Source organism: Engystomops pustulosus, chromosome 2, assembly GCF_040894005.1.
Source record: "Engystomops pustulosus chromosome 2, aEngPut4.maternal, whole genome shotgun sequence".
Lineage (NCBI taxonomy): Eukaryota > Metazoa > Chordata > Amphibia > Anura > Leptodactylidae > Engystomops > Engystomops pustulosus.
In genome coordinates this window covers 44,588,096-44,606,669 of record NC_092412.1, presented here as the reverse complement: position 1 = coordinate 44,606,669, position 18,574 = coordinate 44,588,096, and the positions used below count along the sequence as shown (strand labels likewise).

Below are 18,574 nucleotides of genomic sequence, written 5' to 3'. Positions count from 1 at the left end.
CACATTACAGTGAAGACATCCTGCAGTTGTAAATCAATGGGAAACTATTACTACCGTAAGGGTCAGAGCTGCGGGGGATGTGAAAGTACTGCATTAATGATATAAACATCCCACATAAGGAGTGAATAAAAACTGTAAAAATATAAATCACAACCCCTTAAACTTATGGGTCAAATGTAAGTTTCCTATGTATACATAGTGTACATTTTTATTAGAAATTAAATGAAAGAATTAGAGGCCTGTGATGGTTGATCTATGGAGATGTTGTAGCTTACAGTCTGAAACTTGTAATTTTTTTAGAATTAAAAAACAAAGTACATACATTTGTTTTACCAGCTCCCAAATGTCCCCACAAGTAATACTAGCATTGTGAAAGGTACTTTACAAAGTTTCCAGACATACCTTTACTGTTTCTAGTAAATCTACAATTTTCCTGAAAATTCGGCTCATATCCTTATGCAAATTGAGGTTTCAGTGCAACAGGGGCCGGGCTGTGTCTGCTAGTGCACTGGTATAATATGCAGCCTAAACCAGCCTTAACTGCTTTAATAATATAGTGCTCATTCTGATTACAGTTGCCATAAATACATTGATCATTCTCCCCTATACAGTAAAAAAACCAAAAACCTGTTGTCTGCACCCACCACTAGGGGGAGCTAAGTGCATAGTTATGTATACAGCCATTAAACAACACTCCACCAGTGCAATTGAGGAGGAGGAGGAGAAATTCAGCACATGCTCCCACCCCCACTATGGAGGACATAAAAACCAAATTCTTTTGACAGCAATGCAATGCACATTTTGTAAGCGGGGGCAAGTTTGTTTATTACTGGACCATTTAGTACACTGGACTGCATAGCTATAGGGGTTTGGTGGACACTAGTAACTGCAATGCACATAAATGGCATTGGAAGCCCTGATAATATTTATGAATTGGATCCAGGAGTATGACTTTAAACCTCTGGGCTATATTATTTGACATATTGTACACATTTATATTCCAATAAATAACAACTAAAACACACAGCACTTAAATGACACTTGTAAATGACAGCACTTAGTTTTCTTCCATTTGATCACCTAATTGCCGGTGGAAACATGCACAGTATTTGATATTTTAATTTTTGAATAGGTTTATGAAATGTTAGACCAGTAGGTGGCAGCATCAATCCATAGTTATATCAGAGCAGCAGTCAATGGGTCAGTATGTAGCTCCCAGACAAAGGACAACCTTTTCTTAACCCTTTCCTAATACCAGCAATCTTTTGCAAATTATGTGTCCCTCCAGCAATCATATCACTAACATTGAGATTTAAAAGTAGGCTTAAAAGACACAGAATGTAAATCTGAATGTTTTTTAGTCTTTATGTTAATCGAAGAAGGAATTATTACATTTAATCAATCCCACAATTCTGTTTTGTGTGTAAATTGTTATGGTGATTTAAATAAGAAGCATGTTGTGTAATAAATGATATCAGCGGAGAAAAGGTTATATTAGTAGTGTAGGGATGTTGGTTTAGTAGTTTTATTATTATTATATTAGTATAGTAGTTATAGTATTAGTTTGTAAGTTACATTAGTACAATAGTTAAATTATTAGTGTGTATGTTACATTAGTACAGTGGTTATATTATTAGTGTGTATGTTACATTAGTACAGTGGTTATATTATTAGTGTGTATGTTACATTAGTACAGTGGTTATATTATTAGTGTGTATGTTACATTAGTACAGTGGTTATATTATTAGTGTGTATGTTACATTAGTACAGTGGTTATATTATTAGTGTGTATGTTACATTAGTACAGTGGTTATATTATTAGTGTGTATGTTACATTAGTACAGTGGTTATATTATTAGTGTGTATGTTGTATTAGTACATTATTAAAGTAGTTATTAGTGGCTATGATACATTAGTACGATAGTTATATTATTAGTGTATATGTTACTTTATTACAGTAGTTATATTATTAGTGTGTATGATATATTAGTACAGTAGTTATATTATTAGTGTCTATGTTGTATTAGTACATTATTACAGCAGTTATATTATTAGTGTGTATGATCCATTAGTACAGTAATTATATTATTAGTGTGTTTGTTACTTTAGTACAGTAGTGATATTATTAGTATGTATGATACATTAGTACAGTAGTTATATTATTAGTGTCTATGTTGTATTAGTACATTATTACAGCAGTTATATTATTAGTGTGTATGTTACATTAGTACAATAGTTATATTATTAGTGTGTATGATCCATTAGTACAGTAGTTATATTATTAGTGTGTATGTTACTTTAGCACAGTAGTGATATTATTAGTATGTATAATACATTAGTACAGTAGTTATATTATTAGTGTGGTAGTTATATTATTAGTGTGTATGTTACATTAGTACAATAGTTATATTATTAGTGTGTATGATCCATTAGTACAGTAGTTATATTATTAGTGTGTATGTTACATTAGTACAATAGTTATATTATTAGTGTGTATGATCCATTAGTACAGCAGTTATATTATTAGTGTGTATGTTACATTAGTACAATAGTTATATTATTAGTGTGTATGATCCATTAGTACAGTAGTTATATTATTAGTGTGTATGTTACTTTAGCACAGTAGTGATATTATTAGTATGTATAATACATTAGTACAGTAGTTATATTATTAGTGTGGTAGTTATATTATTAGTGTGTATGTTACTTTAGTACAGTAGTTATATTAGTATTTAATTATTATTTTATTACTGTTATTATAGTAGTTGAGTTCAGATTGTATTAGTAATGTTTTTAGTATAGTATTTATCTTTTTATTAATTTATACAGTGACAACTTATGTTACAGTACTGTACAGATGTTATCTCACTTCCCCCATTAAGACTCACAGTCCAGATGAAGTATATTTATGTAGTGAGGGACAAAACTAGATCTCCATGGGAAGAACGTACATATTCCATGCAGTAGAGCAATTGTTCTATAAGGAGTTTGAAGTGAACTCTATAAGGAGTCGTCACTACAAGCATAGGGCATAACTTGCTGATCAATGTGGACCTCCAGTGGATCACAAGAATGGGGGTCAATTTTGCCCCAAATAAATGAAACAGCAGGTTGAGCATGCCCACCGCTGCTTCAATCACTGTCTATGGCATTGATAGAAGTAGCAGAGAATTGTGCCATCTCCATCAGCAACATAGAGATCAATGAAACAGTAGGCAGATAAGCAACCAGCTGTTCTGTTTATGTGGGGAACAACAGACCCCATTCTTCGATCTCCCACTAATCAGAAAGTATCCCCTTTCCTGTAGATATGGAAAAAATTGTAGTAGTCAGATAGCCACATTTATTGTTGAATGAGTATGTAGATATTATATTAGTGGGACAGTTGTTATATTAGAATAGTAGTTGCTCTAGTGTAAATGCTTTAGAAGTAAATTTACAAATATAGGTATAGTATTATGTTAGGTTAGTGGTTGCTATAGTATAAGTTCTATATAGTTCTATTAGTAGTGTTGTGTTATTAGTACAGAATTACATTAGCAGTTTGACTCGTATATTACTATAGGACGATAGTTAAGATATAATTGTAATTTGATGGATTTAAATTGTGATATTTTCTTGCAATAAATATAATATTCCTCTACAATGAATGAATACAGTAATACACATGCAAAGATAAATTCCCTGTTGCAGTTTGATGTTTGGTGTATTAAAGGAACACTCCCAATTATAAAATAATAATTAATACTCTAATACTGTATATGTAATTCCCTAAGGGAGTTATATCAAGAGTGTTCCTTTAATAATATACAACAAAGTTGAATACAAAGGAAAGGCAACACAAAGGTGTAGCTGTATGACATCATACCTTATTTATTGGGTGGGGGGGTGAATTGTTGCAGTGACTCTGATCATCGGGGTTGGGGGGGAAAAGAGGGTAAATACGTTTCTTTATTACATTATAACCCGAGTCATGTGGAAATAGAATTTTTCTAGCAAATGGATGATCCACTGAGTTGCCCCATTTCTTTCTGCTCAGCTGGACCACGGTTTTTCCATCAAGAGATCAGGGTCTTTGGACTACTACCAACAGCCAGGAATGTATTGGATAAGGTATGAGATGGTTCAGCGCCAACAGTCAGTGTTTTCATGGCGACGTGCTGGCAGTCTCCATTAACCAGTCCCTTCAGTGGATAAACATGCTTTTTTTTATTTTTGTTCTACCCAGTCCATAAACCGCTTTATAAGTTCTAATCTCAGTCTTTGTTGAGATTTCCCATCCGCCTTCTCCATCCCTCTCCGTCCATTCTCCACGCTGACATTGCCAGCTTTCTTCATCATACATTTGCTATATACCTCCTGTGGTTTAAAACACAGTATATATATAGAAATTCCGTATAGTGCATTAACATTAACTACAAATAATCTTTAGAAAATCTATTACAATTTGAGTTTGTTCCGTAAAAGCATATAGATGTAGCAGTGCTGATTGTGCACTTTTACCGACTGTCCTATTTAACTTCTGCTACAGCTGTGTACAATATTCTAAATTTACAGAATATGAATGTGTAAAATAATAATAATAATAATTCTTTATTTATATAGCGCACGTAGATTACGCAGCGCTGCACAAAGCATGTCAAATTGGTCAAAAAAGATGTATATATGTAATTTTAAACCACAAAAAAACACAACCCTTACCGAAAACCCGACAACTAACAATGCATAATACGAGAATGCATTGAGCATCAGTCACTTCAGTGTGTTATGGTCTGAAGTTTATTGTCTGGTTATTTGTACTGTTTGTCTCTCTATATATTTCTAGAATTTAGTGACGCTGCTGTTTGTATGATGCAAAACTTGAAATTTTGTTTCAAAAATGTTCTTTACGGCAAATGTTACATAAATGTTACACAAAAAGAATGTTGATGGTAATAGAATAACTTCAATAGAATAACAATATAACTTGTTGAAATATGTATTATGTACAAGAATAATAATAGCTGTACATTCAATGCCAATTTTGTATTGACGTGAAATAACAGAAAGACTTACTATACATGATATGAAGACATATTAGAAGGTAACATTATTGGGGCACCACCCAAAATCTAGTGGTCAGAGTTGCCATTGGTTAGTTGTAGTATCCACACATCGGGGGAGAGTCAACTGAAGTTTCCAATTTTAGTGGCATCCAGCTATTGTTTATTGAGGTTGCTTGATTCTCCCTCAATAGCAGGTGCAGGAAATTTGGGATCAGACATACTGGATTTTTTGGGGCAGTTGCTTAGACGGTCTTAAAATGTCTGTGATTTCACAATTGAGATCACTCTCTGCCCACCATTGTCCACACCAATTTAAAGAAAGGAAACAAGAGCAGTGAAGGGAAATAAAATTAAAAATTAAAAAAGTATATTCTCTAGGAATGGAGAGAGTTAATCATTAGCCTCCTTATCTTTTGGAAGTAGAGTGAGCTCACATGGCTTTCAGATACACTGCTCAGTAAAGGAGAACGTGCATAAACAAGTAACAGATTTGCTGCTTTACTTAATGAAGTATATTACTCAAACATTTATACACTTATGTGGATACATTTATGCACTTATATATACATTTATACACTTACACAGATCTGTCTCTGGGGGCCCCTAACAATGCGGGCCCCATAGCATCTTCTATGGCTGCTACCGCTGTAGTTACGCCCCTGAATATGGGCAGTTTGGGCATTCTTGTGACCCATGGTCACCCAAACCACCAAGTTTGAAACTGCCATGGAGAGATAAATGAGTGAGAGAGACTGACATCCCCAAAATTATCATACATGTGTGCCAGCTTCCAGTTACATTGAAGATCCTGCAAAGCTTATCAATCCATTATAAAATATTTGACTTGCCCATGTCAACCAATCAGAGCTCAGCTTTTATTTTCCTACAGCTGTTTATAAAATGAAAGCTGAGCTCTGATTGGTTTCCATGGGCAACTATACAATTGTGGTAGGTCTCCAGTAAAAAAGCATTACAGAATAGTAGAGTTCTTTTGTGAGTCCTCCAAAATATGTAAAATTAAGATCCCTTAATCCTTTACTTATTTAATAATAGGATAAGATGATGAAATGAAAGCCCAGAAAGGGTTAATATCATACCCATGTTGTAGAGTTGGTGTAATATGTGGTCATAAAGGAGATTACAGGTAAACAAAGAAGAGAAAAGTATAATAATATACAATATATAGCAATAAAGACTTATACAGAGTAATGGAATAATGAACGGACCTATTGTAACAATATATTATAGAGGAATGGCCGGGGGCGGCCAGGGAGGTATTTACCATAGGAAGCATATGCTGATCACTATTGGCTTTGGACCATAAGCCTCTTACAACAAATCATTCTAATGCAAACCTTGTCTAATCTCCCAGACATGTCTGACACCCCCATAAGTTTCAGCCAGCTGCTAACGGGGAACTATTGAAAAACTCAATCTCAGTTTTTTTCTGTGATAAAGTATATTCACTATTAAGCTGTGCGTGGTCCGTCAATAGAATGGACATAGTCTTGAAACAACCATTACACCGCAAACAGGACATTACTTATTTACACAGTTTTCAGTAGTCGGGATTTCTAGCACTATTCACCTTGAGGCAAACGACTCTCCTGGGTGTCTTGGCGAAGGCTGAGCAAAGTAAATAGTAAGGTTATGCTTCCTATATTATATTCAGCTGGAGCAGATAGCGGCGCTGGAGTGATAAATATGAGATTCATTAGGTGTATTGTTCTCTTCTACCTTTGCTATAATAGAGGGGCTTCACAAAGAATAATAGGGAGTCACATAAACAGTATGTAGACTGCAGCCAACAGAAGGAAGTCAGAAATAAATAGCAGCAGGTAATCGTGTACAGATGTAGCCCTGATTTACATGACTGGCTTAACCCATTAACCAGACGTGATATATCTATAGTGTAAGTGAATACAGGGAACCTCCCATTCTCTGTGATAACTAAATGAGCCAACTCACTTTCAGCTATGTTAACCAGTGCTCCATCTGTACCTTTAATTATTTCTGGTCCTTTAAAGGGGTTTTCCAATGAACTAAAGTTAGGCCCTATCCAAGGGGTAGTGCCTAACTTGCTGATCAGTGGAGGTCTCAGTGCTGAGACCCCCGCAGATCTCGAGAACGAGGGGACCATCAGACTAATGGAGCAGACGGCCGTGCATGACCATTCTGCTCCATTAATCTCTATGGAGCTGACGGAGATCTGTGACCGCTGTGCTCGGCAATTTACATCAGCACCATAGAGATTAATGGAGCAGACGGTCATGCGCGGCCATCTGCTCCATTAGTCTGACGTAGTGACGAGGGGTCCAACTGACCCCGCGTTCTTGTGATCTTTGGGGGTCTCAGCACTGAGACCCCCACTGATCAGCAAGTAAGGCCCAATCCCTTGGATAGAGCCTAACTTTAGTTTGTGCAAAAACCCTTTAAGTCGGCTCTAATTTATAAGATATGTGGCCTGCCTGAACATTGCATTTATAGTATCATAATCTGCTATAAGGCTGTTGTAATATAGGGAGGAATTATCATAGGATATTATTATTCAGGACAATGTGCATTAGCTATGCATCATGGTCATTTTTGATGCTAGGAGTCCCTGCCTTCCCACAGGTGAATGGGCCTATGCTGTAGTCATGTATTCCGTACAGGATAGTAATACTGTAGGGAAGTAGGGACTCCAGCATCATAGATGACAGTGATGCTTTGAGTCCGTGTCCCCACACATTGATTCAGGCTAGTAAATATGGCCGACATAAGGTCCGTATTTCACAGGCCGATTACACCTGTCTCAAGACTAATATAGAAAGTTTTAGGCCTCCTGCCCACAGTCAAGTTTGATGTGTTAAACTCTCATCGTGTGCTTGCTGCAATGTCCAACCTGAATGCTCATAAACCGGAATTGAACTGACATGCTGAGTTCAGTTCCAGTTTATGAGCATCCGTAGACGGCCCGTCTACCTGCTCCCAAACCTTCACACACGTAAAACCAGCATTGCAGAGTGCACTTTGTAAGACTTCCAGACACACCTATCCTATTTCCCAACAAGTCATCATTTGTGGGTGCCTCCACACGTTCAGTTTTTCAGATGCAGTTTTCCGAGCCAAAAGCAGGTGTGGATCTTAATGGGTTGAGACAAATAATTGAAAGGTGCTGCTCCTCCTCCTACTTTTACTCCATTCCATATTTAGGCATCAGAAATTGCATCTGAAAAACTGAACGTATGATGCCACACATGGGGTTTTTGGACTGAAAAATGCTTAAAAACTAACCAAAAACGCCATGTGTGGCATCACTTTAAGAGAAATTCTGTTCTTTCAGTAAATTTGGTTCTCATGCACCAGCAGGCACTGACCTGTTTTCTTTTTTCTACTACCCAATGAAACCTTTGACATCACTTGTAGTCAAACATCATAGCAAGAGGAAAAACTAGAGAAAAGAGAAAATGGGTGCATCACGTCTAGAAATTCTGGATATAGCAAGTAAAACCTATTCTTTCCAACAAAGAAGTGGGGATAACAGCCCCATCAGAGGTGCATATAAATGAAATCTGAGTTTATTCTGAAATGAAAAATTTCTGGATCAATATAAATATGAAATGAATATTTCTAAATAGAATAGAAAGTGTGCAACACAATTGCAGTTTTAGATGAGTTGGGATTTGGGAGATCCAGAAAATCTAGACACACAAGTGATCACTGTGGTATTTAGAATAATTTAACATGACGTTAAAGGAACACTCCAGTCACAGCTGATTCATTGAATTATACCTTGTGCAGGGCTTGAAGGAAGAAGCGTGACTCCCAGTGCTAGGAATACTACGGGGCACATTTACTAAAAACAGTGCAAACTACACTAGGTGAAGTTTGTCTGTGTATAGTGCAGGGGGCGCCAGATTCATGTATTGTGGCATCCATTCTTTATAAAAAAAAGTTGGCGCCCTCATCACTGCCCCGACAGAGTGCACCAACTTTTTTTTGGTGCATCTTTAACATAGGGTGTGCGAGAATCGTCGGACTCTGTATGATAAATAAGGTGCAGGGTCGGACTGAGCACCAGAACGTCCCTAATTTGTGTCGCATGGTTCCTAATGCAGCTGCGCCACAAAAGGATCGGGTGAGACACAAATGTAGCACTTCTTAAATACCTGTGCAAGCCCTTTGTACTACAAAGAACATGCAAAGTCAGACAGAAAACTGGCACAAAGGCTTTAGTAAATCTGGACCAATGAATATGAGTAGGGTGTACCTACCTTTTGTAGGTAATTTGGGGTTTTCAATCTCTTTAACGATCAGTCAACTTTATATTCAGTGAAATTGAAGCAGTTTGATCACATTAATTATATTACCATATCCATAGAGTAAGTTTCAATATTTTATTGGAGGGACCTAACAGCCAGCAGCCCCATAAATTAGCTGTACTCAGAATGGAATGGAAAGCAGACAGCTCCGTTCTCTGTGTAGTGGCTAGTTCTTGTCACTGCAGCTTAGCTTCAATTTATATGAATGGAAGCTGATCAGTAGTTACTTGGTCTAACCACTATGCATAAAATGGAGATGTCTGCTACCCATTCCATTCTCTGAAAAGTGCTGAATATTGGATACCACCAATCTGATATTAAGGACCTATTACATTTGTAGTGGGATGGGACATTACTGAACCTTTTTCCATTTGAAAATTAAAGGAAATCTAACACCAGGATGAAGGATTATAAACCAAGCTCACTGACATGCAGGTGTGTGCCCCCTCTGCTCTTCGGTTAGCTTCTTACGCCCTTGTTTTTACAAAAAAAATGGCTTTAAAAATTCTGAAAATGATCCGAGTTTCAGGCTCCATTAACAGCCCCTCAAACTCATTTGAATAATTTTTAAAATCTTTTTTTTTTGTAAAAACAAAGGCATAAGAAGATAAAAGAAGAGCAGATCCTGACAGAGGCAGCTCACACCATTATGTCAGTGTGCTTGGTGTACAATCCTTCACCCTGATGGTAGATGTCCTTTAAGAATTTTAGTCACATAGGGGGAGATTTATCATTAGTCTTATGTAGCTTATTGGCGTATAATTGTGACTAATTTTGCGCAAACATCGTTTTTGAAGGGTTTTTATAGCGAGAAAAAAACACAACTCTAATATCACGCAATGGCAGAAAAAATACACCACAGAGTGTGCAACACAAACATTTATCAACTGAGAATTTTCAAAAGAACACAAATTTAATCGCAAAACTACACATAGAAGGCGGTGTATGTAGGTCCTTTGCTACTACAGAGATTTATCTCAAACTTGCACAATTTTAACATTTTTGCTCAATTTTGAAGGTTTTGCTCAATTTTATGTTTGATGTATCTGAGAATTTCCTGTGCAAAAACATTGCAAAAAAGAAGAAATTGAGCAGATATTACACATTTGTGTGGCTGGTACAGTCTATTCCCACACAGCACACACAGCTGACAGTGACATAACACTACCTGAGTGAAGTTGGCCCCCCCACCTTGTTCAATTTTGTGCAGCAAAAATTTTCGTTTGTGCCGCTATCATTTTTAAGGTATGTTCAGGTGTTTTAGGTGTTTAGGATAAATTGGTAAAAAACAAACCTAGTAACACTTCCCTGGTTTGATCACCAGGGGGAGCTAGAAAACACATTGTACTTTGGAAGAAACGAACTCTGATGACCTCTGCAAAAAAGTATGAATATATTAAAAATGATAGCGGCACAAACAAAAATTTTTCCTGCACAAACCAGCACAAACGTGGCACTATTGTTTGACACCCGTTTTGTTTGATTCGGTTAATGTGGGGGGGCTGGCTGAACTTTTGACCTTGAATTTTTTGTTCATATATTCAAAACATAAGCAGCACAAACAAAAATTTGAGCAGCACAAACCAGCACAAACATAGCAGAATTGTTCGGTCCCAGTTTTGTTTGATTTGGGCAATGTGGGGTGGGGGGGGGTTGACCTCTGATGACCTCTGGAAAATTTCATTAAAATCTTAAAAACGATAGCAGCACAAACGAAAATTTCTGCTGCACAAACCAGCACAAACGTTTGACACCAATTTTGTTTGTTTTGACTTCACTCAGGTCATAACACTGCACATAAACCGGACTGTAAATCCAACTATTGGAAACCTGCCAGTCTAACACATAGACAACTGCTCAATATCCTGCATAATAATAGATCTCCCCCATAGACTCCAAATCCGCTGCCGAGGTTAGACAGTACTGGCATAGCCTAGCGTTTACTTTATCACAACTCTCAGGACAGGGCAACCGATTCCAACGCTTACCATGTTAACAACAATAACCATATGCTTATTCTTACTTGGTGGCTTTGAGTCTTATTATTATCGTCAGTATGTAACACCTCTGTCGTTTTGTGCTCCCCCAGACCACCGCTCTTGATAAGGAGAGGCAGGTTTTCAGACGAAGACGCAACCAGGATGTGAGGAGACGATTCGTGGCCCAGCCAGCTGCACCTGACCTCACTTCAGAGTCAGAGGACTATTCACCAAGTTCATCTGAGACTGTTCGCTCACCCAACTCACCCTTTTAAGGAAACACTTTAAGTCTTGGCTTAACCCTTCGAGACTTCAGAATGAGAACGAGAAACCCTTCTGGAAATATGTTATGGACATTACCGGTCTGGATGATAATTCTAGGTTTGAATAGCAAATAGCAGGGGTGAAAAATATGACAATGAGGACACCTTTGTCCTAATGGGGTAAATGCTTGTAATATCTTCTTATGACTGACTGATAGATGAATGAACATGAGGCTGCTATCTGTGGAGAAGAAGTAGATGGGTTACGTTTGCATTGATACCACATACAGCAACCATTGCAGATTATTATCGGTATATCATAACATGTTTAGCCCTGGATTAATAGTGAATATATGGATTGTAACACTGAAATATAGGAGAATAATAGAATAACATAATTGTGAATATTTATATGTAATTTGAAGCACAGCCACATTACGGTGGGTAATCTCTCATCCCAATGACACCGGTTTATGGGGCCTACAAGAGGCCGAGTTGTGAGTGTATGTTAGCACAGATGCATGAGGACGAAAATAGAGATTGCTACAAGTATGGACTGAAGGCATCTACCCTCAGTCCAGTCCATGTTCCTATCACTTGCATTATACATCTACATTTCCCTAGGAGGGTCGACATAAAATTTGCAAAAAAAGGACGTATCAATAAAACATTGTTGGAAACCAGAAAATGGAAATCTACATTTTACGAAAGCCAAATTTACCAGTTAGTGTTTGTTTGTGAGCTTCTATAGTAATGGATATCTGGGAAGCCAATGTGTGAGAGCGATGGATGTCTATTGCCTGTTGTCTTTCTACGTCTGTCATACTCCACCAAGAAAAAAATAAGTTCAAATAATTTTTTCTTTTTGGTTTATCATTTTCCAATAAATTTTGACTCTTCTATCATTGATTTAGGTTTACTTTGCTCATAACCATTTTTCACGTTTCATTGTCCGCTGTTGTAATATTATTGTCATTAAAACAATGAATGAAGACAATAACAACGATTTTATGGCTGATCCACTTATGTCAATTACTCCATATACCCCATGCTATAAAATATATTAACGGGGTATTCCCAAGTCAGATAGTAATGACATATCCATAGGATAATTATATAATAGGGGTGGGTCTTGCTTCTGAATGGAGAGATTGCTGTGCAAGTTCTTGGGAGCACCGAAATCACACTTCCATAGTCCTAAATACCCCTGGAAATACCCCTTTAAGGTTATAATAAAATACTTATCAATCAGGCATAGGTTTGCTAAGAAAACAACTGAAAATATCTAGAAGATGCACAGATCTGTGAACTACTGAATAGGCTGTTTTCTCAGTAGAGCTTATTCAGTAATATTGCGGGTAAAGAAGTTGCATTGTATGTCCACAGATAACCTAGACAAATGTTAAGTAACCATACAAGAAATTATGTTGCTCTATTATTTTGTAAACGTTTTTTTTTTCATTTCATAGCCACATTTTTAATTCTGCAGATGACCCCCAATTTACATATCACTTCAAAGTTGATTTCCCAGAATATACCACACACTGAACCATGGAATAAAAATGATCAGAAAGCTGTTTAGCTGCTTGATATCAAACTGTCATGGCTTAATTTTTTCATTTCTGCTGTCAGGTTCCCTTTAAGGATGTGTTTAGTGATAAAAAGCATGTTCAGCAGAATTAAGAATTCAATAAAGACTTTAACAAAGTAGTGGAGCCACATGATATTTTCCATAGATACACATCATTAGTCTAGGTCATCTAGGTCACTTCACGGACCAACCAACAGGTATTGTAGTGATATACAATAAAACCAGCCTCTTCTTTCCCCCAAAACAGTGACAATCTGTAATTATAATAACAGCAGGGAAGAAGGGACTCCTTACATCGTATATCACTATAATCCATGCAGTCCCGCCCTCTGCCTGTTCAGCCTGTGAAATCCAGACTATGCATGGTCCGTGATTCACAGACAACCCAGGATCGTCAGAATGAGCCCAAAGTGTGTTAAAATAACAAATACACCTGTATGATCCCTCTTGGCCCCTTACCCTGTCCCAGGGCAGCATGGCAGTATGAGACCTGTGGTGATGTCAGAATCATGTAATCAGTCACATCATGTTGACATCACCGCAGGTCTTGTACCTGTAGGAAGAAAGCAGTACGGAGGCTCCTCTCTGGGAGATCGGGTGCAGCTCTGTGTCAGGGCATCACCCCATCTCCCCTACAGCGGTCATGAGGGTCTGGCGGTGCTGGATCCTCCTGACCTTCAGTCTATAAGACGCAGGCACTTTTTAGCAGGATTTTTTCTTGCTAAAAAGTGCGTCTTATAGTCCAGAAAATACGATAAGTTAAACCACCCAATTATATTGTAACGAAAATTCTCAGAGACACAAAGGTATCTTTGCAATGCAGGTGTAATGGGCTTTTGCAAGCTGTCTTTAGTGATTATGAGGTCGCTGGTGATAGGTTCCCTTTAACAAAGTGTATGGACCCGACAGAAATATCTAACTACTAATTTCTGCTTACAGTGTGTGTCTGGGCACTAAGATATGGCAAAAGAACAACCACATTTTGAGCCTAAAAAAGACTGCAGACTGTTTAACCATCACATAGCCTAAGCCACCATACCTCATCATGCCTGACCTGAAGGCACAGCTATAGGCAGCAGTCACATCTGGGCCATGGTACCTGAATGCCCATGAGGTTATTGGCCCTTAGTCACATACTAGTATTATATATACCAGCTAATCCCTGTTACAGATTCTGCATTAGGTTCCAACAGCTTTGAAGTATTTTCATGTGACATATTCACCTCTGTCTTGAGATTCAGAGTCTAATACCATTACCATGGCCAGATGCAGCACGTCTGCACCCTCCATTTTAATCTTTGGGGGCACCGAAAATAGCCAATATTTTAATATTCTTGTTGATGGCGTGTGTCTGGTTTGATAGTTTATTCCTTTACTCGGCTGCTTTGCCTTACATAAACTATTAATAGGATTGACACTGCAAAGACCTATCTTTTACTCCAGGAAACCCCCTTTAATTGAAATTGCTTGCTGTATTCTAGTTAAAAAACAAAGTCGATGACCTGTAGTCTAGATCCTACCACAAATATACCAATAAATCTAAAAAAGCAAAAAATATATGAAGTTTCTAAAGTCTTATTTTCTGTTAACAAACAAATGAAAAGCTACAAAATCTCTGCACCTTACTAATAAAAGGCCTAAAAGTAATATTATTTTAGAAAGTGTATGCACTGCTTTAAGAGATAAACATAAAAATAAAGAATATTACAACTATCCAGTAGCAAAAATCAGTCCGGTGCCATATTTCCTAAGGCCCTTAATCGATAATGATGAGACTCATCTTGTTTTAGATGTAGCATTGAGCCTTAGGGAACGTTTAGCTGAACCTCGAGTTTGACTTCCTCCAAGAGGAGGCCTTTCTATTATTGTGCCATTTTGTATGTTTGTCAGTAGCCGATGCATGACATAGACATAACAACACTAGCTACTCGGTGTAACAAAGCGGAGATGACACCATGTTCTGATGATTTTTCTTCATGTTATATCTTTATCATGTATGTAAACTGTAGAATCATTCATTTGCAATAACTTGTAGTACAGCTGTCACTATGTTCTAGCCCTTCTTCTGATCTTTTATATTATACTGTCTGAGCAAGAAATGTATTTGTGTGAGAATCAAGGGGAAACCTGGTGCATTTTCATGGATACATTATATAAAATTGTGGATAAAGCTAAATGGATTCTGAATTATTCTTGTTACTTTATCAATAAGTCATAGTCTGAAATGAAGTCACTCCTTCCAAAATAATGATTAAGGTAAGAAAGGTTATACAATCATTACTGTCCAATGTCCTTTTTGAAATAGAGACTTGTGGTTATTAACCTTCTCTTCAACTTCTGGTCAGTGCAATTAATACTGTGGGTAACACTGTGTTATGGCAGTTCAGGACCTGAGGGGGCGCTATAAGGCACAAGCATTCATAGAAGACCAATGGGAGACTTCCTGCATCCTACACTAGATCTAACACAGTGCTATATAGGGTCTGTCTGGGCTAGTAATTTAAAGAAGTATTAGTATCACAGACATGTTCCGATCCCCCATTTGGATGGGCGTTATGGTCAAAGTGACCCAAGAGGTCACCAGACATTTACTTCTCTCGGTTTACTCCTGCAGGAGACCTGAGAACAATCAAATCCGCTTGTATGTGTGGCCACCTCTCCATTCAGGTGAAATGGGGATTTGGGGATGCACTGGAGGTGCATTTAGCATGTATCAGACATTGATATGGGCAGGACTGGCTGACCAACTAAGTTGTACATAGGTGTCCCAATTTTTTTTCAATTGAAAATGTTAGCGGAAATAAGGATCAGGCTGTTGGTTTTCAACATGTCTGATCATTTTGTTCTTAAGGGCGATAAACTAATGTCAGAGGTCTCCCCATTCAGAAGACATGTATGTTCGGCCCGTCATGTAAACCATTCTATGTCTTCCTCATTTAGGGATTAACTAAAATAAGGATAATCCCTTTAGCCTTTGTTATAGGAATGGAGCCTTGCTGTCCCTGCCCCTTTCTGTTTTAGAGGCATAGGGGGACATATATCAGGGCTTGAATGCCAGTTTGTTATTATTTACCCCATTATGCCCCCTCCATGCCAAGTGGGCATGGAGGAGCATGAAGGAAGGCATGACCGTGGGGCGGAGTGGTCCTGCATAGTAACTGCACACTCGCTATAGCCTGAGATCATTCAAGCTGAATGGTGAGGCTTGGTGGAATATTGCACTCTGTTCAGCAGGCCACCAATTTCATTTGTAGCCTTCTGGTGTATCCAGCGGTGTCGGAGGGGTGGGCTTTCGTCAAACAGGACGCAGAGGTAGCATATAGAACCATAGATTGAGCATCCCATAATGGACCATACTACAGAGATCCATCGTAAAATATAGTTCATGAGGTCTATTAATGGTTATAATTATTTTTTATTATTTGTATGAGAAGGTATATTACTATATATCACTATACTATTGGTGGCGCTAGTCCTGTATATGTCAGCACTCAGAGGGCTATCCGAACACAAGGCACTAAGTCCATTCATGTCTCTTTGTGCTGCGTTGGTGAGTAATAAGTGTGGTTGCTCTTTTACAAGTTATTACAGGCAGTCCCTGGGTTACATACAAGATTCTGTAGGTTTGTTCTTAAGTGGAATTTGTATGTAAGTCAGAACTGTATAGTTTATAATTGTAACCCCAGACAAAAACTTTTGGTTACTGTGACAATTGGACTTTAAAAATGTTGTATTGTCATAAGAACTAGGATTAACAATAAAGCTTATTTGAGGACGCCATTGATAATTGTTATAGCTGTTTATTGTAGCCTAAGGCTAAAGTACAGTGAATTACCAACATCCAGAGGTCCGTTTGTAACTAGGGGTCATCTGTAAGTCAAGGTGTTCTTAAGTAGGGGACTGCCTGTATAACCTAATACATTTTATTTCAGATTTGTACTAGAGCTGTAACTATCACTGTAGTGTGAGCTTATGGTAACGAGTATTCCAGAATATCTAGTGAAATGAATTTCCATAAAGTGTAAGTAAGAGCAGAAGTCAAAATATGGTAAAGATTTTGGTTTTGTTTCCTTAGGCTGTGGTGGCTATTTTGTAATACATGACAATAGGACATGCTGAATCACTTTCACGAAATGGCTCCCATAGATAAATGAAAATCTTCTATGATATCTGTAATGTAGAAGCAGATATAATTACCAAACTGCTCTAAATTTATGATTTACTGATAAATGCTGAAAAATAAATAATTTTTTTTTTTTATTTGAACCTTCTAAACTGGTTTACTGGGATAGATGTCAATTTCTGGCATACAAGGGCTTGTGCTTGTGTTTCTAAAACTATTCAGATGAAAGTTATCAGGGAGATTTATCAGAAAGGTCTGAGGTAAAACTGCTCTAGTTGCCCATGGAAACCAATCAGAGATCAGCTTTAATATTATAAACTGCTGTGGGAAAATGAAAGCTGAGCGCTGATTGGTTGCCATGGACAGTTCTGCTCTCAGACATTTCTGGTAAATCTCCCCAAAATACTTTGACACACTTCTTAAGAATGGCGTGTGAAATGCAAATATGAAAAATATGTTCTCTTCTGTGTTGTTTATAGTGCAGGCTCCAGGCCACGGGGTATGAAACACCAAAAAGCAACTCTGTTTCAAGCCCCATCCCTCAGGCCTGGGCATAACACAGTAGGCCTCATTTATCTAACTTAACAGTAAAAGTATATTTGTTGCCCATAGCAACCAATCAGAACTCTACTCTTTTTTCCTTGTCTACTCACAGAATATGTAACCTGTTCTGTGATTGGTTGCTTTGGGTACTATAGGCAGTTTTACTTTTAGACCTTTACAATAAATAAGACCTGCTCAGCTTTTTCCAGAGTGTTTGTGTAACAGATTAACGGTTTCCATATAAATGAAAAACATGGATTTCCATTGATAAAACCTTTTTTAAAAAACCTATAATGCCGTTCATGAAGCCAAACTCATACTTTGTACATTGTAGCAGGTGGTTAACGTTACCAACCAATACATTTCTTGCTTCAGACTGTTAGAGGAGAGAGTGAGACTTTCGTGATAGGAAATGTTGTATATTTACAGTAGCTCTCATCTCAATGTAAATGTGGTGCATACTACAAAAGCAAAGCCAAACCTGTGAATAAAATATTTACTGAGGAAACGTACTACGAGCTTGTATTCATTGCGAGGAAAACTTTGGGAAAACCAAAAGGGGTTTTCCGCAAGTTCAACAACTTCATTCCACGATGTACTGTATTTTTCGGACTGTAAGGCACACCGGATTATAAAGCGCACCATCAATAAATGCCTGCTAAAACGTCTAGGTTCCTATATAAGGCGCACCGGATTATAAGGATGAATGACCAGCAGGTGGCAGAC

The 18,574-nt window shown here is 37.6% G+C and overlaps 1 protein-coding gene across 4 annotated transcripts in view; it reads left to right on the top strand.

The window, feature by feature from the left end:
• The window catches only part of DCLK1 (doublecortin like kinase 1), a 212,467-nt gene extending 194,107 nt beyond the window's left edge, over positions 1 to 18,360 (top strand). For 2 of the 4 annotated variants that reach the window (XM_072134414.1, XM_072134420.1), the window contains 2 exons: positions 4,040 to 4,113; positions 11,439 to 18,360. In XM_072134414.1, the coding sequence (XP_071990515.1) occupies positions 4,040 to 4,113; positions 11,439 to 11,496 (132 nt within the window). In that variant the 3' untranslated portion in view covers positions 11,497 to 18,360. The remainder of the gene's footprint in view (positions 1 to 4,039; positions 4,114 to 11,438) is intronic. The other 2 variants (XM_072134413.1, XM_072134419.1) reach the window with 1 other exon arrangement.
• The last annotated feature ends 214 nt before the right edge of the window (positions 18,361 to 18,574 follow it).